At 37.1% G+C, this 25,677-nt stretch overlaps 2 protein-coding genes and 1 long non-coding RNA gene across 3 annotated transcripts in view; 2 read left to right on the top strand and 1 right to left on the bottom strand.

The window, feature by feature from the left end:
* Positions 1-1,672: 1,672 nt before the first annotated feature.
* HOXC5 (homeobox C5) lies at positions 1,673-4,811 on the top strand. Its single transcript, XM_029595191.1, has 2 exons — positions 1,673-2,274; positions 3,184-4,811. The coding sequence occupies exons 1-2, from the start codon at positions 1,779-1,781 to the stop codon at positions 3,396-3,398; spliced, it is 711 nt and encodes a 236-aa protein (XP_029451051.1). The 5' UTR covers positions 1,673-1,778; the 3' UTR covers positions 3,399-4,811.
* Positions 4,812-6,651: 1,840 nt separating this feature from the next.
* Positions 6,652-25,677, top strand: part of HOXC4 (homeobox C4) — a 198,416-nt gene continuing 179,390 nt past the window's right edge. Inside the window, exon 1 of the transcript XR_003855578.1 lies at positions 6,652-6,960. The gene's annotated coding sequence lies outside the window, so the exon portion shown is untranslated. The remainder of the gene's footprint in view (positions 6,961-25,677) is intronic.
* On the bottom strand, positions 10,319-25,571 carry LOC115087699. The gene is made up of 3 exons (XR_003855581.1): positions 25,467-25,571; positions 21,709-21,765; positions 10,319-10,793 (listed from the first exon to the last, which is right to left on the bottom strand). It is a non-coding gene; the product is annotated as an uncharacterized LOC115087699 (long non-coding RNA).

The following is a 25,677-nucleotide window of genomic DNA, read 5'->3' as shown; positions in this document are numbered from 1 at the left end:
AAACATATTCATTTTCAATAGGAACTGATGGTTAGTTTTATGGTCAATCAAAATGTAACCCTAGAGGGAAACTTCCAGAGATGGGGTCTGCTTTGGTGAATTTTAACAGGTTTTCGTTTTGCCGATAGGCCTGAAGTAGATGATTACTGTAGCCATTAACAACTTCGCAAATAAGAACTAAAGAAACATTGGTTTTAATGCAATTACCTATACTTTTATGAAAAATACTTTTCCCTTAAAAAAAACCAATGTAGTATTTGTTCTTTGCTTAATTATTTTAATAAATTATGGATTGTAAGAAAATAAAAGCAAGTTGAAGCCATATCCCATATACCAATAATTAGAATATAGATAGATAGATAGATATAGATATAGATATATAGATTATAGTAAATTCTTATTATTGGGTTTTACATTCAATACTATATCATGTAGAACCTTTCTTCTACATTGCAATAGTTGCGAAATGGGAAAAAAACCAAACTGCAGCAACCATATTTGAATGCAAGATTGTAGTTGCTAACTTTTCATCCGAACTGGGAGGGTAAAATAAGGGTCATTTCAGGAAAGTTATCTCACAGATGTCTATTTATCAATGATTCTAGACTTATTCTAAACAGTCTTCTTTGGTGGAGAAGGAGATTTGTGAACTGTCCACTGTCCACTTTCACCCTTTAGCTCCCTCGCATGATATAAAACACCCTATTGTTTTATCTTGGAGAGCTTGAACACACCGAGTTAAACCAAGTCACTGGACTTCATTTAATTCTTATACACTGGTCAATAAATGATTCTGGTAAGGTAGGTGTATTCAGAAAACATACGTTAAGATAGAACTATTTCTATATACATTGAGATATATATGCTCATGCGCATATGTAATGCTCATATAATAAATTAAACAACCTCATTAAAATATGATAAAACTCTAAAGATGTTTAGACCTAGAGAGAGCTATACAGTGTGTTAGAGTCGTCTAAGTGTATAGTATACCTAAAACAAAGAGTAGAAGCTTAGAAATAAATAAATAATTTATACAGGCTATGTAAGTGGGTGGGTGGGTGGGTGTTTACACTAATGTATGATATGGGTGTGCGTGTCTACATCTTGGTATTCATCTATAGCAAGTTCACTAAATTATAGATTTATTTAGAAAATATACTTACATATATGAAATAGATAAATAGATAGAACTGTGTTCATAACACATGCTGGATTACTTTGCAGCTTTACATATTCCAAAGTTAAATTGCATTAGCAATTAGCGTTCTATATAGCTCCTACTATGGCCCAAAACATTCTTTATCCTTGTTCATTGAATGCTAAGAGCGCGGTATAGGTAATAAACATAGTTTACCCATAAGCTTCTGTCATTACTGAAGAAGGTGCTTACTGCATCTATATTTTAGCATGCGCTCTACCACCCAACTGGCACCAGGTGACGCTATAGTCTTATTGTCTTGGGTTTTTTTTTTTTTTTTTTGACTTGGGGCCTTCAGTTTGCTTTTCCAACATATCAGATCCGTTTCACAGGCTCCCATCAATAACCTCCTGGGGTCATCAAGCCAAATTTATGACTGGCCAACACAGTCACGTGATTCTATTTAAACATCCCATATTTGGGCAGCGCACATAGAATGAGGAAAGAGGAATCTCCACCTATAAATTCTGCACTTTAGAGAACAAAAAAACCTGAACTTCAAAGGGCCACAAATCAAGCTTAATCAAAGGGTGCAACAACACACACACACACACACACACACACACAAAAATCCGCCATGAGTTCCTACGTAACCAATTCATTCTATAAGCAAAGTCAAAATGTTCCTGCCTATTCCATGCAAAGTTATGGGAATTATGGATCTGTATCTGAGGTTCAATCATCCAGGTATTGCTATGGTGGGCTGGATTTAAGCATAACATTCCCTTCTTCTGGTTCTTCAAACTCTATGAACGGTCTGGACATGTCTTCAACCCCAAGAACTAACCCTGATCGGCCTTCCTGCTCAGTCATGGCATCTCCAGGGCAGGCTTTGAGCAGAGATGAGCAGAGTGCTCTCAGCCCAGGAATTTACAATCAGAAAGCTGGTAACACAGCCCTGGAGGAAAGATCTAAGATCACTGGGGAGATCAAAGCTGAGCCGGTACAAAGAGCACAACACGGAGGACAGCAAACGCAGCAGCAGCAACAGCAGCAGCAACAGCAGCAGCAGCAGCAGCAGCAGCAGCCACCACAGATATATCCGTGGATGACCAAACTGCATATGAGCCATGGTAAACTTAAGCTTCTTGATTTTGTTTCACAGGGTTTCGCCTTGGTTTTATAGGCCATACGGGGCAAATAATAAAAAAAGAGGTCGTAAATTTTACGACTAAGGCATCAATTGCTCGTAAAACTGTCCACTAAAAGGCTTAGAGGCTATATACACCCAAATTTACGACAGCATAATTGGATCATAGAAACAAAACGTGTATAAAAAGCAATATTTCCATTTTTTGGCGATGGGGTGTGTGAGGGGAAAAAATAAACTTTAAGTGTGTAGGAATTTTTTTTTTTATTTTTTTTTGCTGATGATTATTGTTGAAAAATATTTCTAACATGTTTTCATGCACATGCTTTTTTTTTTTTTTCCTTTGCTCCTCTCTTGAAAAGATAAAAATTCAGCGTAGGGTGCTAGGAGATGACCCGATATTTGATCTCATTCTTTCGATTTCTTAGGTGTTGAAACCTAAATGAAAACTATCCGGACTAAAAACTTTAATGTGATTCTCTTTCACAATAAGTGAAAAGACTCAGTAGGGAGGACCTGGGTCGATATATAAGATATAGTGCCAGAATTCCAAATGTTTTATTAGAATTAGAATTATCTACTGGTACATTTACACCGTAAATGCATTAGGTTTTAATGTAAAAAAAAAACCAAACAAAAAAACATACTGTGCATATACACTTTGCATGTGCATTAATTAATATTTTTGCAATTTTATTCTCAAGCTTTTAACACGATTGTTTTAGTTGTTTTAAAATTATGTTTACTTTGTTTTTTATTCTCTATGGTGCGCATATGAATGTATGTGTATATGTGTGTGTGTGTGTGTGTGTGTGTGTGTGTGTAGAGGGGGGTGGGTGGGAAGGCTTGTTCCTTATTTTATTTTTGTTCTGTTTTGCTGTTGCTTTTTCAGAGACAGATGGCAAACGTTCCCGGACCAGCTATACCCGTTACCAAACCTTGGAATTAGAAAAAGAATTTCATTTTAACAGATACCTCACTCGCCGGAGGCGCATAGAGATCGCCAACAACCTGTGTTTAAATGAGAGGCAAATTAAAATTTGGTTTCAGAATCGAAGGATGAAATGGAAGAAAGATTCTAAATTGAAAAGCAAAGACTCCCTGTGAAGACCGACAGGCTGAAAAGTAAATACATATTCCCAATAGGGGTTTTTATGTGTATGTGTGTGTATCTACCCAATAAAATAAAAGAAAGAAAGAAAGAAAGAAAGAAACCTTGTTTTGGGGTTTTCTGAGTGAACTATTGCGCCACCCCTTCACAAACTCATGAGACAAAAGAGTTTCACTTGTTAGTATGCAGCGCCTATTGATAGCTTCCTGCAGAATATAGTGTATAGATCTATAGATTGTTCATTCGATGTCTCAATTTGTAAAGTTCTCTTTCAGGCAGGGCAACTAGGTTATACTGTATTTCATGAGCTGCAGAGTAAGCAACCCTGTGAAAACAGGTCAGGCTGCCTAAGGTCATATAAAGTTCTCTGGCAAATATGCTAATTGTGATGTGCTATAGAGGAGAGAAAAGTCTGCACATGGCTTATTGTGTGTCATACAAAATGGGGAGTCATTTTTTTTTTTTTTTACTCAATAGCCACATATTGAATCTATAGGAGGAAAAAAGGATTGTCATTTCCACCTTTCATATTGTGTTTTGTTTACCTTCTGTCTATGGGCTCAGAACCCTCAGCTGATACTTTCTACTATGCACTTGTATGGTCGTAATATACGAAAGAGGAATTTTTAAGTGCTGGGTATTTCCCTTAAAACTAGATATCATTACATTGTGAGTCACATATGGACAGAAGTCAATAGAATACAAAAATAAAGATGAACTTCACGCTGACGGTTTCATAATTTTTATTTGGTACATTTTGTTACAAAATATTTGTGGTAAAAACGCAGCATGTGATGAAATAGCGCTGGACATGTAACTATTGTGTAATTTATTTGTTGCGTAATTAATGTAGATTTACTATAATGCTAAAGTGTATAAAAATTGTATATCGTTGTTAAAACTCATTTAAGTCTTTTTTTTTTTTCGTTTTTAGCAATGTAAGCTACGTATTTATTGGTTGCAGTTTCGTATGTAAAAGACCATGGAATTTATATTTTGTCATAATGAATAAACACTAAATGATGTAAAACTTTAACTTAGCAGTTAACATTGCTTGACTGGTATTAAAGATGTGTCTCAAGAGAATGATATGAATTAACTACTGTTGATTTTAATTCTAGTTAACTTTCAGAGTTTATCAAAAGTTGAGCGAATGATCTGATGGATGCTGTATTTCTTTCTCTTTGCCTATTCATCCCCCTTCAAAACCTTATGATAGGTGCGGTCATATCAGTTGCATTTATTCCTATGATGACACAAAAGTTGTCCTGCAATAAAAGTATATTTGCTACATTTTTACAAAGCTACATCCTTCAGACGTGTATCTATAATAGCGAAGATCCAAGACCTCATTCTAATCTTCATTGTTTACAACAATTAACTTTAACAAAACTTCTTTTAAACACCTTTACACGTCACAATAATCATTTGAAAAATATCGTGGAGTTTGTAGCAGTTTATAGTTTCGAATCCAGTAAACTAGACACACCATGTCCTCCTTCATTTTACAAACTGCATTTCCTGTTCTAAGTAAAGATGAAGAGCTTTTTTTTTCCTGAAGAACGTGTCAAACTATAATTGTTAGTTAAATCGGTGCTTGCAGCTCTCTCCACTCCATTGACATTTTGGAGTAGATGCAAGAACTAAGTTCAAATGGGAAGAAGCGGCTGTTCTGTTTAGAAACACTTTTCCATTTAGCAAATGAGGATTTTTCTCAGACAGGGAGCAGAACCTCGACTTCAGACGTGACACAAACTGTGGCCACAGCAAAACACAGTTAGGGCCCCACAATAACACATTTTGTGTTTGTGGTTTCCTTCTCAAGGGTCAATCTTAAGCTTCGGTTCTTTCCTTTAAAAAAAAAACCAAAAAAAACCCAAAACCTTCCATGGTTACTCGGTCTATCTCTAATGCGATCGGGGAATGTATTTTTACAGTGCAGCCAAATGCTTGGAAAATAAACAGGTCAATAGCTCTATAAAACTTTATAGCGTTTCCTTTACACGTTGTAGACAAAAGCCCAATTTCCAGAGAAGGAAGCAATACTTTGAGAGAAAGAATTCCCCTCCCCTCCCCAAATACACACTCACACACACACACTCACACTCCTACAAAACACATAACTGAGAACCCTTTGAAGAGAACATTGTGATCTGTCGTCTTTTTGCCACAGAGAGATAGAAATATGAGCATAATGTATTCATTTTGCAATGTAGGGACTGTGATTATTTTTCAGGACGTGGGGGTGGGTGGGGGAGGAAGGATTTTCCAATGCTACATTTCAGTCCTTGTTACAATGCTGACAGCTATTTCTTGTACATTCGACCACAATTCTTTGCTCTTTTACACTACCAAACGCTATTGTGCTGGTCGAGATATGTCCGAGGTTCAAGACGGTCGATTTAGTTTAAAGGCTTGAGTTTATTTAATGTACATTATATCCGCTGTTGCTTTTAAACAAAGTGGGTCCCTAAGAGTTTGATAGCCCATTCGCACCACAGCTTTAATATCACGTGGAGACTGACATTTTTGTGAGCAGGCTTCCAAAATATGGATATTACCTGGTGTTGATATGTGGGAGGTGAGTAACATAATGGGTATCCTATACTAAACTTGTTTTTTTCTTGCTTTTTCTTGTTGTTGTTTTGTTTATAAGTACCTTCATCAGAAAATTGTCCCATGTCTTTACAAATGATTTTAGGCTTGCCAAGATAATTAACGCAGTCAATATATATATTTGATTTCTTTCAACAAACACAAATAAACAAAACGAATATAAGATCATGAGTTTATGCTCTCCTCTCTTCATTTAAAAAAAAAGAAAAAGTTTTCAGTGATCAAAGTACAACCCTCCGGTTTTCGGGGGTGTGAATAATTGTTGGGGGTGTTTGTTTTTTTTCCAACAGTTTATTCCTGGTGCCAATTCTTCCCATCCGAGCCAAAACGCAAATATCTTCTCCTGTTTTTAAAATCATTTCTAAAGGAGAATTAGGTTGTTGCCGTTTGTTGTTGCTTGCACAAGGCCCACCACTTCCGTGCCCTACTCACCCAAGTCGATTAGACTCTTTAAAATAGAAAGAAAAGGAAAAGAAGTGACTTACCTTTCCCCTGTCAGCGATATCTATATATGTCAATAAATATGCACACTGGGAACTTTAAATGGTGAAAAGAAACAGAACAAAAACACTTAAAAAAAAATCAAGCACTTTAAAGCAAAGGCCTTTAGTTTAACTGAGAACATTAGCACAAATACCCTGAGCTTCAATGTGAAAATAGTAGTTTAAAAGTTTTGAAGGTTATTTATGTGGATGGCCTTAAGCAAAAGCTCTGAGTGGCTCTCCCGGATCACGTGGTGTCATTAAACTAAGTTTTATGGTTTGGGGGAGCGGACAAACCCACAATATATTTACATCATATATAATCTTAACTGTCCACCATCGCAGCTGCTAAGGGTTTTAATGCTGGGACAAGTGGGACAAGGCATTAGTGAGGATTACGTCGCTCCAGCGTGCTGTGAGTAAGGGGTGCATCTTCCCAAATGGATCCTGAGCAAAGTCAGTAAGTTCCTTTTCCTTTTCTCACTGTCGAAGCAGTGCTTCATTTTTGCCTGGTTTAAAAAAAAAATAATAATAATAATAATAAAATCAAGATTATTTTGATCTGGACGGAGGGAACTTTCAAGTTCCTTTAGCAGAAGAGAATGTAAGGAAGAACGACTCCAAATAAATGTATAACAAGGACACGCCACTGTAGTGCTCTAAATGAATACAGGGCCAGTACTTGCTGACTTTCCTTCAAAGGCCTGATCAGAGCGAGAGAGAGAGAGAGAGTGAGTGAGAGAGAAAGAGAGAGAGAGAGAGAGAGAGCAGATTTCACCACTTCTTAGTGCTTGACAAAATAGATATGAACAGATAAAAAGAAAGGAAACGATCCGTCCAGGTCCGAATAGGCAGGATACTTTATTCCTCGCACTGTGTTGGCTCACACAGGTTCTTGAAAAGGCAGAGAGCAATGGAGAAAGGCCGCTTAAAACCTCGGGTCAAAACTTTAGCTTCTCGAGTTTTCTGTCCTTACGTTTTAAAGTTCTAGTGCTGGGGGAAAAAAAAAAAAAAAAGGTCGGCGTTGCCAAAAGTACATGCGCATTATTGAGTTTTGAGCGTGGCTGTTTCAAGACTCCTAAAAGTTTAACTCTTGTGTCTGCTGAGGCTACTGACTGGCAGGGTAGGTGTGCAGCAAGAAAGCAGACGCTCTTGCCTGGAAAAACGCTTAGATCCTTTGGCACCTGGCATAACGCTGATCAGGCTAAACCTTTTCTGTAAAAATAAATGTCTTCAGTGGCAAAAAGCGAACAGTTGATGTATTTGTACATGCAACTATGTGTGGTCCTACTCATTATTTTGTAAATCCAGGGTGCTAAGAAAGCAAGATGTATAGATATATATATCTATATACATATATATGACTTGAAAGATTTAAATGTCATTATAATAATGGTTGTTCGGTAGATTTTAGAATAATGGACATTTATTTTCCTTCTTGCACGTCCAATCAGTGTTAGAGGACACAGGCCAAGTGTAGGCCAGATTCTAAAAATAGCCCATTCATGCATTCATGTCTCCCATCCCCCCACAACCTCTATCTCTTCTATCTGTCCCATCCCCTCTCCCCTCCAATACACTCACATACACACACACACACACACACACACACACACACACACACTCACAGATGCAGACACATGCTCAGTAAAACAAAAACATACATTGGTATTCATTTCAGAATATGAATTTATTTATAAATATATATATATTTATTTTTAAATGTATATATAATTTTTTACTAAATAATGACACAAATTGTGAGCATTTTCGTTTCAAATTTTAAGGCACCTCAGGTCTTATCAGTATCAATCATACTACATCAAAATAGAAACTGAAAGCGGACAGGTAGGTTGAATCAGGCCTACTGAATAGACAATTATAAGCACATTTGTTACAATTTTCCTTGTTATCAAAAACAGTTACTTTTTATTTTCTGCCTCCACTAATAATCTTATCAAAACAATTATTGTTGATTATCAACTATCAACATGCCAACAGTTAAATTATGTAATCATGGGCATAATTGTTTCCTAAGTTTGTTTTACAAAGCAAATACAGTGTTATTACACGAATGAAGACAACAGGAAAAAAATTCCAGTTAGTCATAGCCATTGTTTCCCCTCCAGTTAAATGAGTGAAAAAAATAATCTGATAACTGGACACCCCCAAAAAATAAATAAAAGATTTTGGTAACTGTTTCACTAGATATTAAAAATATTAAAATTAGGGTACATATTTATATCTGAGTTTAGACAGATAGAACAATTTGCCAAATGAATAATTTGTATAAACTTTTATTCATTTTTTAATGTGATTTATTTGATTTTTATGTTCCACTTTTCGGTACTGCATACTGTAGAGCTACATATAGAAGCAAAAGTCGGTTCAATATCTCAAAATACATAAGCACAGAAAGGATAACAGGGCTATCAATACAATGAAGAGCTATTGAATGTTGGGGCTTTATTACGGTTGAAATAGAAAACCCTATTATATAACCATAAAGAATCAACAGGTGAACACAGCACCTGTAATAGCAGAAATAGCGCCAATGGGCAGAATCTTCTTACTACCGTACCTAAAAAAAACATTTCTGCAATTCTGTATCATCAGAACAGATATGGTCTTATGGAAATAGATTTTTGCTATTATTTTATTTTTTTTTTTTTTACTTCGGCCTACATTTCCGCAAAAACACCCTAACGGATGAACAAAGCCTGTAGCTATGCTTATTATAAATGTGCATGTATGATTAGGGAATGATATGTAGGCGGCCTATCTTTCATTGTATGGCAGTTGCAAAAATCCTATCTGAGTAGGGACTAGTCATAATACAGAAAAAATGTTCGGGTGACTTCATAGTAATTCACCGCGGGGGAGTGGGAGGCATGTGATTTTATGGCGTCATCAGGTCCTCGCGTTGGATTCAGAGTATTGCATGCATATAAATATTGCTTTTGTGTTTCACTGTATACTTTTACCACTAAATGTAACTTGGCCTTTATCTACCGTCATCTTCTTCTGTTTGTATTACCTGTTTTTAGAAGAGAACCTGAATAGCGGAGTTAGAAATCAGTTTTACGTAAAATAAACTAGAATTTTCAGTTACAATTTTATTTTCATCCCAATGCCATATATTTATGATATCAAATCCATATATTGGGCTATTAAGTATAACAAGTGAGTCTTACCAATAAAATATTGGCAGTTTGCTTCCTGGTCTTCGTGTGTGGACAGTCAGATAGATTATAGATATAAATGAATATCTTGATTGTTATTGAAATCGATGCAAAATTGCTAAGGAAAAAAACAAATAAGGGATTTATCATTTCCTTTACACTAAGATAATGGGGAGAAACTGTGTAACATCATAGTCAATAATCTCAGTTTAGAAATGTTTCATTTCTGTGTATAGTTATGTTTAATACGTTAATTATATTATATGATGAAAGAATATGCTTATCTGGTGAGATGTGTCTTCTGCTTCAGCAATGTATACCTGACGACTAAGGCAGGTTTAACAAACGTCCGCCAATCACATTGAAGAGTCGGGATTATAACTAAGCACCCTTAGAAAATTCGCTTTACTCAGTCAGCTGTTTATTGCCGATTAAACCGTTTAAATAAATTTAACCTTTATTGGGTAGACTTCAGCCAGATTTGCATTTTCTAGGTTTAAAATGTCACGTATTTAAATTTGAATACATGCACGCGATCTTGAAAGTCGAAATAAAGAGTCCACAAATTTTAGAAAACAAGCACTTATCGAAAGTCAGTTGTTTTGCTTCATTCTGGAAAAAAAAAAAAACCCCAAATACAAACGATAACTGAAACCCTTGTTATCGATGGCTGTAGTTGTGCACTTATTTGCACAGACACTTATGTCTCCTGTACGTAAAGCGTATCTCTTGCATCTTGAGTGCACTTTAAATTATGCTGAATGATAGCAGAGGACTGCATTACAAACCGAATCCCCTTCTCTACTATCTGTGACAGTGATATCTGCAAATGCTGCTGAGGTTAAACCGCAAAATTCAGAATGCATGGAAGGCATCCATCCACGGCTATTAGTTTAACATGTACAATTTAAATCTAAACTTTTGTCTTTTTGACAGTTATAGCTGATCGTTTTCCTCTTTCTCAAAAAAAAAGTTACTCTATTGTACGAATCGGGCTAATTCAGTTATTTTCTGTGCGCAGAGCCAGACGTTGCAGACCAGAGAAGAGAGAAATTGAGAACTTTCAGGAGTGCCTGGGTCCTGGCATAAAAAGGGAATATAACGTGGGACCCTGCAAAAAAAAAAAAAAAAAAGAGAATGGGATTAGTAGGTCAGGATAAGTTAAACAAATAATTAAAAATCAATCGTAACCATAAATATACTGCATTGACAGCAATTAGTGAGAGTCATAACGCTTTTCATCATTCAGAGTACCAACGATCTTTAAAATTTGAACTTTATGTTGTTAAGTAGCATCTGTCTATCCTGTCTCTAGGATGGATCAACTTTAAAAAGAAATAGAACAAAAGGGAATGTGTAAAAAAAGAAAAAAAATGTGTGTGTTCTACCTATGAAAATAAAGTCATAGATCAGATCATAAAACAAGCAGATATCATATATATACTGCAAAAGGACGCTTTGTACATTTAAAACTTCTAGTTATTCCACTTTCACCTTTTCAGGGAAATCAGTTTTAGAGACCCATCTTTGTGCCAGACCTTCATTCTATATTAGGTCAGCCACATCTGTCTAAATACGTGTTCCCTCTTGTGCAACCTGAGAAGATTAACATTTCACTGGGGTATCCCAGAAGGCATGTTTCAGTCAGGTGAATAATATACACCTATGGTCTTTACTCAAAAAATTAAGTTTCATTGATTGGAGACAACCAGTCTCTGGCATTTAGTAAGATAAAATCTCCACCACTCCCCCTGCAAAACTACTAATCTTTTGCTTTCAAACCCATTATGTCACTCTTCCGCGCTATCTTATACAGAAACAAGACAACCTCTCAGCAATATATATACATACATAACAATGTGGTCTTATATTCCTCCTACTTTCTTGGGATACAAACGTTGAACAGGGGTGGATATTGTGGGGGTGTAAAATCTAAGATGAGGTCTTATGGCTCCTATCTTCGTTCTTAGTTGTGGAGGATGATACAATATATTCTTTGCTCAAGTTTGCTGGTGATTATCTCTTACTGAAGTTGCCTGATAAGCTCTGCATAGCTTGATGACATTTTTTATATGGAGGTCTGTATGCGTTTGATCATTACTGAAGAATTCTAGCCCATGATGTTCTAAATGGGGGTGTGGAAGGAGTAAGAGGAGGTGAAGGTGGTGGCAGTGGTGGTGTTTGGACACAGTACAGGTGGACATTGTTTTACAATGAGACTCCATTGTCGTGCCTATAGCGCACAGTTCAATGAAACAGCTTATCCTTCGTGAGGAGGAGATTGTACCAGATTTCCGAGCAATTTTCAGCTTCCTATTTCCAGACAATGTAACGCATTTGGGTGGGACTTGTCTGGATACGTTAAGATTTTTAACTATTCATGGAGACAAGCCTACGGTTTCAGACCCACAAATGATCACTGGCACCACGGTTTTCTGTTGTGACAGTGCATACCTCCAGATGATGTCTACGGGGAACTTGTCCCCACTAAGGTGTTTTGTTTTGTTTTTTAAGAGCAGCAGGTAGTTAGAGCGGCAAGACTGAGAACCAGGAAAAGGAGGGTACAAATCCCCCATTGCTCCGTGTGACCTTGAACAAGTCCATTGCCTCAGGTACTAACTTAAAGTCGAATTCACTAAGGCTTGGTAATCAGGCGCTATTAGATTGTAAACCCGTTGTGGAACAGGTAAATACGTTCTCTATCTGAATGTAACTTGCCTTGAGCTACCATAGAAAGGCCTGAACTAAATCCAAAATGAATAAAGAAATAGTTTCCCTCCTAACTGAGTAACTAGGACTCAACCGCTATAGGAGGCCCTAATAGGCCTCCGCTTCCCTCCTTCATATCCCTCTATTCTGAAAGTGGGTCCCCCTGCTTCATGCGTTACTATTCAAGCACCGGGTGGTTGTTTGCGAGGAAAGTGAATATCATAAAGGATGAATTGCTTCTTTCTGATGCCAACTATGGTTGGTTTTTTTTTAGATTTTAATGTTTACACTGCAGACTCCTTATCTGGTCTTTTTGTGCAATGTTATAATCGTGTTTGGAGATGAGGAGGACAGGAGGTGTAGTATGGAGGATTGTTTAAAGTAATCTAAATTATATTAGATATAAACTCAATATATAGGTGTTCATGTGCTAGAGGAAATAATGTTGCGATGGGAGGAAAACGGAGCCGTTAAAGTGACAATTCTGGACATAACTCTGCCAGCTTTGTAAATGTATGGTCTGCTCTAATTGAGTTAAAGATTAACCGGAGCGTAAAGGGGAACGGTCCATTATGACAAAGCTTGACTCCAAAGAGGGAGCTGAGCCGAAGCTACGAAATTATGCTGCTGTATATTCGGGGTGCACACTGTGTGCCCCATTCTAGCGTGAATAGTAAGGCACACTTTTCGCTAAAATAAAGACACAGAGTTTCTATCCGTCGATTTCCCATTGAACCTGGATATGATATTCCAGTTTGCTGTCCAGCTAAAAACAGCTCCTTCAAGTTAAGACCGCTTGCGCATAATTTCTCCCTGAGTCATCAGTTACATGTTGCCTGTTTCAAAAGGCTCCATTTTCCAAAAGAAGGGGGCGATTTTTCTGCAGGGACCGGAACAGCAGAAATGGTTGGGGCTAAAAGGACCATGGAGCCGCTAGCGTCTTCCTGGAATATATTGCAATGGTCAATACATCCAGTGGCCCGTCTGTCACTTGTTCATGTGGTTTGCTAAGCCTGGGAGGAAGTCATTTAGACGAGTGTACCTCACCATAATAACATCATTAATTCAAAGCCTCCCCATATTCACCAGAAATAAAGAATCGTAGGCAGAGAAAAGTGTAGGGTACCTTAATCCCGATTCCTCCTTTTCCTTTCCCTCTCCTACCCTCCCTTCCCTCGCACACAAAAATAAGCAACGCTAAACTTATATGTGCGCTACCCGCCCACTGTCTGAAGCTATTTCGGCTGCCTGCAAGTTAATTTTTACAACCTCCAGTTTATTCGAAAGGAAATAAGTTCGCGACCTTATTAGTATCAACACAGCATAAGGTAAACACGGCATAAACTTCAAAAAGCGACTATAATGTTTAACTGGAGCAGTGGCAGTTTGTTAACCTATAAATCATGTAATAAATGTTCACACTTCTAGCATCAGCAAAGCAAATCACCTTCCATAGACCTGACAAGCTACTCAGGCCTGAGTCTGAAGCATCTTCTGGGGCTGCCCGGACTGTTTTGTTAGGACGCTTCAGCTGCTGAATTTATAGTTGTTACTAGTTTTCTTCGGGGTTTGCATGCTTGCGGTGGGCGAATGATATCTAAATATAGTTTCCCAAAATCCAGGTTCAATATGTGCTAGGTGTATCTCAAAACAGTGGCACAGACAGGTTCAAAAGCACTAAACGCCAGACAAAAAAAGCTTAATGACAAAGGCCATCCATGCTGTTTGCTGGAAGGAATCCCCCAGCGGCCTCCTGGGATGTGAGTTCAGATCTCTGCTATAGACTTTCTCGGGCAGGCCCCCCCCCCCCCCCCTATTCCTCTGTGCTTCAGGTCCTCCCAGTGCCACTGACTGCTTCGGTGACCGTGGACCAGTCACTTTGCCCGCTCAGATGAGTATTTTACTTCTCTCACTACTTTGGAATATGCTGTATAGTCTTGGCGCCAGATACATGCAGCCAGGCTATCCGCTTCAGAGGTGACTCCATTCAAGTATTAAATTAATAGGCCGGTTAGGATCCTCTTTAGAGGAAAGGCAATATATCTCTGCTGCTGCTGCTGCTGCTGCTACTTCTGCTACTACTGCTGCTACTGCTGCTAGTTCAGTAATTAAAATCCAAATATGAGTTATGGAACAGTTTTACAAGTAATTCTCTGGATAAAACACTTGAGAAAAATCAAGAGTAAGGTCCCGGTCAAGTCAGGTCACAGTGCACTGGGGTTGCTTGAAACGTAACTGTCACTCCGATGGACCTTAACGTCCTGTTTAAGGTGTGGTTTGGGAGTGATTTGCTTTGATTGTAGTTTGGCCACATGATTCTCATATTGGCTCCAAATAGTAAAAGGTTATCTTTGTTTTCTCTCAGTGTTTGAATTGGATATAAGAGAGTCCATGTTTAACCAGCGGCCCAACTGGGGTAATTTCTCTCTATTGCCTACGAGAAAAGCAATGTCTGAACAGGGTCTTAGGTTATCTCTACCTTTCTGATGAGGGGAGAGCACCGTATCATTGCTCGATTTCATGTTTTGTCCCTTAATAAACGTATCAGTGTTCGGATTATACCTATGTGAAGTATATTATGCTGTTATGAGAGTACACAGTGAGAAAAGTGGAAATAGCTTGGCTTGATTAACCTAAAGCAACTGAAAAGTGTATTTGCGACTAAATGCATAGGTACAAAGTGGGGAAAAGAGGGGACTTTTATTGTGTTTATTGTGACCTAGGTTTTGGTTATAGTTAAACAAAGAAACACTGATACATGAATTTATTGAAAAATCAATTTAACGTCGCGTTTGATCATCATATACTGGGGCGGCAAGTTGAAACGGATGCTTCTGCACAAATGGTACTAAAGCAAACCATTTATAGCCCTACATTCGACTGCACCAAATCAAAATAGGTACAGTTTAAGCTGGAGGTCTTTTGGCTCTTGGAAATAAAGGTCAGCAAGCTTGCTTTGTGCCTAGAAAATGGGCCAAGTCTGTCATTTTGCGCTTGCCCTTTTTTTAATTGCTGTGCTGGGGCTCAGTCACTATTACTGTGCCTGGTTATCCTGGTTTCTGGCTGCATGCTGTCCATTTGAGGGTGGGAGCTGCTAGGGAGAAACTAAAAGAGCTATCCCAACGACTTAAGGGACATTTTGCCTTTATTAAATATCCAGCTGGCTAGACTGAGCAGTGCTTTTCTAGGTTTGGTTCCTATCCAAAGATTTGGGTTTTGTTGTCCCCTATAATTCTAAAAAAAAAAAAGAAAAAAAGTACAGTGCCTTATTAAACATTCAATGTTTAATTGTTAATTGTTATTTTTCAATGTTATTTTTCAATGTTCATTGTTCGATGTTCATTGTTCGATGTAAACAACCCCGGTCTGACCTCCCAGACTGGGGCAATCTTTTCGTTTATTGTAAACCGGACTGATTTGTATTGTATACAGGAATTCCGGTATATAAAAATTAAAAATAAATAAATAAATAAATAAATAAATATTAATTATCTTGTCTTCTGGTATTTTTTCACACCCCCTTCCTTTCTTACTCATCAATCTCTTTTTTTAACTCTTTTAACCTCATATACTCTAGCTTTACCTCTTCATAGATATTAATCATTTCCATTTTAACAACACTATACAAAACAAAAACAAACAAACAAACAAAACAGAATTGTATCAAACATTTTCTTTCAAAAGCTCTTTGATTGATTTCGGTTGTCCTTTCTGGGACACAGTTTGGCTGATTTTAACACCACCAATCCGCCGCCCCTTTCCATGTATACCTTTTATTTAAAAATATATATATATGCAACTTTGTTTTCCTCCTTATAGGTTTGGACAGAGACAATGGAAAGAATCATCAGTAAAGTAATTCTTTTTCCCTGTTCTCCTTGTGTTTAGTTACAGTTAGATGAGCTGTGGCGGTGAGATCTACGTTTGTTTTACGCCTCCCAAGCGATCGGGAAACAAGTTTTATTGCAGGTTGCTTATCCTGTCAGGCGGAGGAAAGGGGCAATAAACGCAGGTAGGAGCCCAGTTTGGTCTTGCTATAATCACAGGAAATGGTATCTTAGAATGAGCATTCCACAGATCTCCCATCTCGACGTGACTTAATTCCCAAAGGAGCATTTCTTTGCAAAAAAAAAAAAAAAGGGGGAAAAAGCCACCGGAAAACATAAAAGGACTAGTTAGTGACTGTTATCCCATTAGTAAAGGAGAAAAAAAATCCCTCCCCCCCCAAGGGCTGGAAATTGTGGGAGCTGGAGATAGAAAAAAAGATTAGTTGGGCGGAAGGTTAGTAACCCTCCTGCTCCCTTCACATCGAAAACCTTGATAGAAAGCAAATAAAAGCATCCTATATGGCTGTATGGATGAACAAAAGGAAGATCAGCTGAGGATCCAGAATGAAGAAATATTGAATGACTGCTTCAAGAAAAGCTTTGACTCCTATTACTGTATAAATATCTATCGGGCCTCCTTTGCTTACATCCCTGCCTTGCTCAGCTTCGCCTCTGCCCCTACCCTAAAGGTGTAAGCACTGTAGACTCAGTTTATGGTCATGCTCCTTATCCCATTAAGGTCCATACATGAATTACAAAAGCTGCTAAAAGAAAGAAAAAGAGAAAAAATGGTAAAAAGACAGACAAATGAGAGGAAGAAGGAGCCAGAGGGGGCAGAGATGAAGCCAGAGGATTATAAATAAAGAATCTATGAAAAAGGAAACAGTGAAAGAATGACCGAGAGAAGAGACAAATAAGGTGCGATAGCCAAACAATAAAAGAGGCAATAACACGTGAAAAATGTTAATCTTTTTAATTATTTTTATTTTTGTTGTATTCCCCATTGAAATAAAAAAAAAAGAAAGAGGTGTGAAAATAAAACTGAAGAGAAAGATAAAAGGGTGGGTGAGAGGAAGAGAAAGACTACAATAAAAATGGAAGGATGAAAGCAACAAAAGGAGGAGACTAAAATGATTAAGAAAAGTAATAAAGAAAAGGGCTAAAAGAGGAAGAGAACGAAATGTTTCTCTCATTCCTTGATTTATTTTCTCTTTAAAGAGGAAGAGAAGAAAGAGTACAAACCAAAAAAAGAAACCCAGAAAGATATAGGAAAATAACATTTCCCAGAAATGAGTCACGTTCATGGTTTAATTAGGCTTCCTTGCATTGGAATTGTCTGATTTCCATAAAACCCTGCCTTCCCTCTCCGCTTGTTTAATAACACCTTTAGGTTATGTATAATCAGCTTTCTTTGTCACTGTTTCTGCATTGTCTTCATTGTGACATATGGCTGACTGTATTCTAAGGAAGAAGTAAATAGATTATGGAAAGGATCCGTTTGGTACGCTCGCCTAAATCTCTTTCTTGCATCCTGCGTTTGTTTTCACACACCCCTAAACATAAACATTCCCAGTAATAATAATAATAATTAACAAATAGGTGCATCGCATTAAAGGAGGTAAGTAGCCTCTGTCTAAAGACAGCTTTGAGTCAAGAGACGCCAGGAATAGAGGAGAGACCGACTCCAATGGATTAAAAAAATCCATACAGAATAGACGGGGCACCTCTAGCCTGGACTGCCTTCCTTTACCCAGACTGTAGTCTTACCTAATTTCATCAAAACACTTTCTACAAATAAAACATACATATAAGTTCAAATGTACGTAGGAGGAAAGTAGGAGGTATAGTAAGGGTAATTTATTTATATCTATCCATCTCTTTATCTCTATCTGTCCCTTCTCAACTATTTGCTATGTGTGAACACAGTGCTGTAGGTGTGTAAGGAGGAAATAAGGATATAATTGCATACAATAAAAGATTACAGCATGACAAAGAAGAAAGAAATATGCCAGAAAGTTTAGGACCCTATTCCAATAGGCTTCTGATCAAAGGAAAGAATGCACAACATAGGGAGAGAGAGAGAGATACACATATAGATAGACAGATAGAAAGATATATATAGATTCTCTGTCTTATATCTCTTGATCTGGACCTGATTTCTCTCAAACTAATTTGGTCTTGTGGCTTAGCCAGCATTGTCTTCCACCATCACTTTTTCTCGATCTTATTTCATTCACCCGTCTCATTTCTTTTCGTAAAATTCGGGATAAAATCCAAAACAATCTGTTGCCCTTCCTACACAGCCATTGAAAGCTCATTTAGGTGCTTTCTGATCTCCCTGGGTGCTCGCCTCTCCCAGCTAAGAAGGTTTTCTTGTTAAATACTTTAGGATTCATAGACTTCCAACAATTATTCAACGCATCTGTGGCCCAATTAAACTAGCTTTATCCATCTTTTTCTTTTTTCTTTTTTGCAATAAGACAGCCGGTTTCTTATCAAGTTTGAATTGATGCTCCAGCTTGGGTCGTGTATATCATTCCTGAATTTTCTCTTGTCCAAATAGGCAGTTTCTTTGGCTTTTGTGATCTCTGAGTGATGACTATTGCAAGTGGCAATGCCTCCAGAATCCTAATAGCCAAAGAGAACTGGGCAACACTTATTTACACTTAGAAATTTAATTGAAAACCTTCTCCCCCCCCCCCCCCATCAAATAATGTGAATCACAGATTATTTAAAGAGGTCTAGATACATTAAAGCTAATAAAAACATTGTTCAGGATGTTTCTGAACCCACCTTTGGGAATCATTGAAACAATATTTGATTGTGCATTAGGTCCTAATGAAAAATTAAATGAAAAGCACCCTGGTGGGGGAAAAAAAAAATCATGAGAGGTATCAAGAAACGTCAACTTCAAACAGTATTTTTATGTTTCTCCGATTGGGGGGATAAGAGGGGGGGGGTGTCTCTTTTAAGAAGTAGCCTCCTCAGCAATCCCCAAATCATTCAAATTAATCACCTTACTAGCTAGTATGACACTTCCTCACAAAGGTTTTTCTTCCCTCAACTTGGTTTAGGTTTTCCACAAATATTGATATATATATGATCAAAAATGCACTTCCTTAATTTCCTTCTACCTCACAACTTCAAAGACTGAGTGATAAAAACCAGAGCGAAGCAGAGAAATCCAGTGCTTGTGAAAAGAAGAAACCTATAAATCGCTCCCCAGCCCCATAAGCAGCACACAATAACATATTGGACGGTTCTTGGCAGAGAAACCCAGCTGCGGAAACGCTTCTTCGGTCACGTTTATAAGACCGCATGCAGCAGTACTGGGAGAATTTCAGCAGAGTTGGTAAAAAGCACTTCAAGATCCCAGGATGTATTTAACTGTCCTGGAGAAATGGCTTTTTTTTTTTTTAATGTAGTTGTTGAATTCAAACAATTGCTGCCCTTTAATAAGGACACTGCGAAAGATCTGATTAGCTCTTTGCTTACACGTGTGTACTGCCGGAACTGCTCAAACACCTTACAGGTTTGCAGGAAAAGGAGACCTTTCTTTGCCCCTTGCTTAAAAAAAAATGTATTGCTACTATTTTATGTGTGCCAGGAGACAGCTATCAGGAAACGGATTTTTAATTGTCTCTTATGCCCGTAGGAAGACTGAACAGCCCAAACCTATAGATTCAAATATTTGCCCTAAGATTTAGAATTCTTTCATTGCTGAATCAAGTGAAAATATTGCCCATCGATTTTGGATGATCATTAATGAGACTTTTCTCTCCCTAGAGATATGGATTGGCAGCACTGAAACGCCGATCTAGGATTCCAGTAAGCATAGTTTATCCAGTTATCTTTGCTCATATAAGATAACCGGATAAATCTATATGAGCAAAGATAACTGGATAAACTATGCTTACTGGACTCCTAGATTAGCATTTCTGTGCTGCCTTTCTATACTTTCAGGTAGAAAAAAACTATTATTCAGGATCATCCAAAACGATTGGGTGGGGGGGGGGGGGGGGGGGGGGAGAGAGAGAGAGCGAGCGAGCAAAGATAACTGGATAAATGAGTAGTTATTATTTCAGGAATGTGGGCTACCAATATCTACTCAGATTGCAAAAGTCTAACTTCTTTATAGCTTATACTGCCTGTGAGGAAACAAGGCTTTTCACAATTCCTTTAAAAATGGTACCATAAAAAGATCGTTCTATGTGGCAGTATTGTTTGCTTTATGGGTGTTACAACTGTCCTTGTAGTCTAACAAGACCCAAAAATGAATGCAAAAATAAAGATAACATCACAGAATCCTGAAGGCTAGATAATTTTGCACTTATAAATGGAATTTACTTAGTGGTAAGTAAAAAAGGTGCTATCTCTCTAAAGATGTCTTATTTTCAAGGACAGGCTAATTAATACGCCTTAAGTTCTTTAAAGCAAATGTATTAGATATATATACATCGTTGTGTCCTCAGTGAGGTCGGGTGGCAGGGCGTTAACTCCTATATCGTACAGGTTCTCTGTCTCAGCCAAAGAGCCAAGAAGGGACCGTACTAGATACACGTTCGCTTGACTCAGCTGCAGATTTGAGATTCTTGCTTGCTGCCAATAAAATAACCCAGGTTACATTTTCCAAGTATGTATTCAATAGAGGGTGGGGGGCTGAGAGAGATTGATTGGGCCGGAGAAGTTAAAAAAGTTATAGTTATGGATTTTCTAGCAAGTTCTTTACCTTATTCATATAACAAAGCTTAAACATTCAAGGGCCGTATGGTCTAGGGTGTCTTATTCTAGATTTCTTTACAAGTACTTGGCAGAAGACACATTTCAATGTAGAACACCAGCGAAATAAAGATGCAGCGTTTTTCTTGGTCAACTGATTAACATTCACTTCAGCTTCAAAATGAAAGAGTGTTCTAAAACTTTTTAAATAATAATGACCATGGCATCTTCCTTACAAAGTGTAAATCCAACAATGTTAGCAGTTTTACAAGTTACATATAGGTGCATGCATATATGTAAACATATTTCTTTTCCAAAGCCATGCACAAGGAAAGATAACCAGATAGGTTGACTTAAAAAGAAAAGTTAACATGAGGAAAAGCAACGAAAATAAATTGTTTAAATCTGTGTTACAAATCTACTGATGTCAAGGAACATACTATAGAATTTATTAGCCTCAATTAAAATACATTTTTTTCTTAAACATAGACCTACTGAAGTAATCTGTAAACTATCTTTATTAAACAATAATCAAAAAGTTATATTTTCCCCATTTCACCATTCGACTCCCATAAGGCTGATGCTTAAACCAGATTTCAATTCAATATTATTTTCATTTGGTGGGGGAGGGGCAATGAAATACAACCAGATGTTACAGGCAGTTAAACTACAGTTTCATTACCTAGCACTGCATACACACCACCTAGAGTGACATACTTGTTTATATCTATTAAAAGAAAACTCTTTAAAAAGTAAACGTATGTTTCCTACCCAAATGAAAGTTACTGTTTTGGTCTCCCAGAAGTTCAGTCTTGCAGAGTTCATGAACTGAGGTTTCATGGTCAAAAAAGAAAGAGAGAGAGAGAAGATATTTGTAATATAGATTCAAACTGTTGTCCAAGCTAGTAAGGGGTTTTCTAAAAAAAAAAAAAAAAAATCACACACACACGTTTTTAAGAGAAAAAAAGGTGAAGGAAGGAGAGAAAACCAACAATTTTTCCAGCATAAAAATGAAATCAAATAAATTTGCCTCTGGGCTTCATTTTTCCCCTTCTACATTATAACTAGTTATTGAACTAGCTAGAAGATCTAAAGGCCATTTGCGAGGAGACAAATTTCAATGGCGTTTCCCCATCAATAACTCCTTGGCAGTGACCTATTGGAGCAAGTCAAGCAGTTGAGGTGAAATTCAGGGCAGGCTGTCTAACCGATATTAAAATGTGTCCACTTTTTAAAAGGCACTTTAAAGGAGATTTCAAGAAAACGGCATTTCACAAAGAGAAAGAAAACATTTGCATGTTCTTTACAAACAGTAAAATGTATCTTAAAAAATGTACCCAAAAAGGCAAAACATTTCCATCATATATATATATATATATATATATATTTTTTTTTTTTTTTTAGTTTCTTGAAATAACTCTCATGCAAGACAAATATATGTAGCAATATACCAGGTGACACGTACTGGTTATTAAAATAATTTTAGCACAATTCATTACTTTCACTGACAACAGATTTCGGGAAAAAAAATCAATTAAACATTTGCATATGTCTTTACATAAATTAGACCTATCTGTTTTGCATTAGAGTGACCCCAAGAAAAAAGCCAAATATTTTTCACGCCTAGGTCACTATTAAGTGGTTATAAGAATGAAAATGTAATGTACGAATCACCGGATCTAAAATAATATTTTGTTAAGATTTTATCTTTCTTGTATTTCCTAAGGCTGTTGTGACTAAATGTGGACTTGATATTTAGAAACTTATCTTCAAATTATTGAGCTAGAAGCCACCATCCCGTCCTAACCTTTCCTCTCCCCCTCCCCCCCCCCCCCCCACCCCCATTCCCCAAATGAAGCGTTTTCTGATAAAAGAAGTGATGTGGGTTTAGGGAGTGTGAGGTGTGTTTTATTTTATAAAATATTGGAAAACAACCCCCCAGTAAATAGGTAGCTCATTTTTCTCCTCTGCGCAGATTGCTAATGGCTTGTGGTACAGGTTACCGAACGGTCAGTGGTATGGTAATTGCGCTTACAATGAACCCGGAGGGACAATGGATACTGATTCTTCTTTCCTACTGTCAAAGAGGCGCTTTGCACTTAAAATGCTTCACTAATAGTACCCAGACATATATATTCTGAATCCTATTTCTGCAGACAAATAAATACATAAAAGGTAGGAAAAATATTCAGAAATTATATTGCAAGACACTGCAGATCTTCTGCACTTTGTCACATAAAAGTCTGACTTCTTTTCAGATTTCTTCTTGCTGAGTGTGATTTTTTTTTTTTTTGTCTGTGTACCAGATTCTTTAGTTCCTTCGTTTTCTCCCCAACAATCCCCCACCACCATCTAGCTATCCCCTCCCTTCACCACCACTCCTCCTTCCCGCTATGGCTTCCCTATCTTTCATCGCCTTTGATTTTAAAGTTTTGGTATTTTACACATAATAGGCTCCCCTATGTCAACGCAAGATGTTTAAAAAAAATGCTAATAATGATTTAAGAAAATACTCTTTCTTGGAGAACAAAAACAAGTAAATTAAAATATGTGTTGACTGGGAGGTTCTGATAAGGATAGGAAGGCAAATCGATTAAATGAATTGAAAAATCTGAATCCATTTCAAATACAATTATGGCTTTTAGCTGCTCCCCTCTCTCTGTGGTCCTCAGTCTGCTTCTCTGTGCCTCTGTTTCTGTCTCTCTGTCTCTTTATTAAATTGTACAATATGTTAAGCAAAGATAGTTAGAGGAAAAGTGATAGCTTTTAAACTCTGAATCTGTAACTGATTGCTAATCTTGTTTATATAACCTTCACGCCTTGTATGTTTGAACTACTTTTTTTTTTTTTTTTTTTAATAAACACAGCTTCTATTCAAAAGAAAACTACCTGTAGATAATTTTTACAGCTTATTGATCTTAGTAGATCAGAGCTATAAATAGAATAAACAAACACATTGAATGGAGCCGCAAGGATGAGTTTACTTACCTGGTTTATACTTCTCTCAAGGTATGCTGGGGAGCGAAGACGCAGGGGGTTTCCCCTTCCTCCGGAGATAGTTTGCATATATATATATATATAGCATATATATATATAATATATATATATATATTATAAAGCAGTTTAAACAGAATCAGACAGTGGATTAGGTTCTTCTCGGTAGAATAATGAATATATGGTGAAAGGTAACATGTATATTTCTATTAAGCTGCATTTGTAATAGGTGTCTATATATTTTATAGAAAAGTATTGAATTCAGGAGGAAAGTCAGGACAGTAACCTCCACTGGATTTGTACAAAGATGACTATTTAGAACCTAAGACAACCTCACAAACGATACACAGATAGATAGAAGGACAGGTACAGATTTGATGGAATATTCAAATGATGCATATTTACAACGCAGGGAATGATATGGATCAGAACCGAACAGTAAATGTACTGTTATACTCAACAGTATGTGCAAATATTGGGCACAAGGTAACAGGCATTAAAAAAAAAAGATTGAATTAGCACAAGTTTGAAACACAAAGAATAATACATATGCATAAAGAAGAAGAAGAAAAAAAAGAAACGTCTGAATTGCACTTAGTCCTTTGGCTTGTAATTATTGTACAACTTTTCATGTTGTGAGTTGTTTTTTTTCTAGCATGTGTGTGTCTGTGTGTGTGTGTGTGTGAGTGTTCTTTTTCAACTTCCAATACGTATCAGTGGGGGAAACATCCAGTCACCTATATGCACCCTGTAGAATCGAATTTGTGTGAGTATTTGAAGGTCACAAATTCGTCTCTAGGGGGGTATATGGATGATGCCAAAATTCTGTCTTTCTTCCCCACCCTCAAATTCCCACACTCGTTTTATTTCTTTAATTGCAAAGGTTTCAATTATTCTCTCATGTAAACCTTAAAGTGGTCCATTTCAGCGTACAAGAGCTGTGATGAGAAAACTACTTTCTTATAGAAAATGCAAACTGCAGATTTAATAATAATAATAATAATAATGATAATACGAAAATAACATATTATTACATTTCCTATAAAGAATAGGCAGCCGCTATCGCAAGTAGAAAACCCCAGCCAGCACAAAGAGCTGCAACCATTTCATGTGACTGATTTATTACTCTTTACAACCCCATAAAAACTGTTACAAGCCGCCAAAAGCTTCCAACACCGTTGGCACATTTAGCCTAATAAATAAAACATAAACAGCTAACTTTATGTGTCACTTTTATTGTTATCAAGTAATATATGGCAATGGCCTGCAAGCTATGATTTTAAACTATAATTGTTATCAAGCAGAACAAGGGAGCGCTCTAACTCTCCTGCTTTCTTTTTTAATGCTTAATGTAAGCTATAGATAAAACACTTAATTGCAATAACTGTTTGTTTCAAAATGATTACATAAATTTTCTCTTTTCCACAAATACAATATTCACTATTGATCCCCGGTTGTGTGGAGCATTGCAAAGTATACTGAGAAATCGCTCTGGCTTTCTTTCCTCTCCATACTTCAAACAACTTTTATTGCACCTTTGAATGAGAGTCCTATATGACGAACGCCCTGCTGGCCGCTCTCTTCCTTATGCAGGAATGGCTGCAACCGCTGCGGATTTTATTTTTAAGCAAGGAGCACGCTTTATACGCTTGCTAGAAAGTATCTGGGGAAACAAGAAGAAGTGCTTAAGTTAAATAATCTTGGTCATGGTCATGTCAGCATAGGTTTTAAACAGGTTGAGCTGCA

The sequence above is a fragment of the Rhinatrema bivittatum genome, chromosome 3, assembly GCF_901001135.1.
Source record: "Rhinatrema bivittatum chromosome 3, aRhiBiv1.1, whole genome shotgun sequence".
Classification (NCBI taxonomy): Eukaryota; Metazoa; Chordata; class Amphibia; order Gymnophiona; family Rhinatrematidae; genus Rhinatrema; species Rhinatrema bivittatum.
This window is presented reverse-complemented; position numbering and strand designations above follow the sequence as displayed.

Excerpts from the sequence above, each read along its gene's own strand:
- HOXC5 (XM_029595191.1), top strand. The coding sequence starts at position 1,779 with ATGAGTTCCTACGTAACCAATTCATTCTATAAGCAAAGTCAAAATGTT. Across the intron at positions 2,275-3,183 it reads CAAACTGCATATGAGCCATG|AGACAGATGGCAAACGTTCC; the intron begins GTAAACTTAAGC and ends TTGCTTTTTCAG.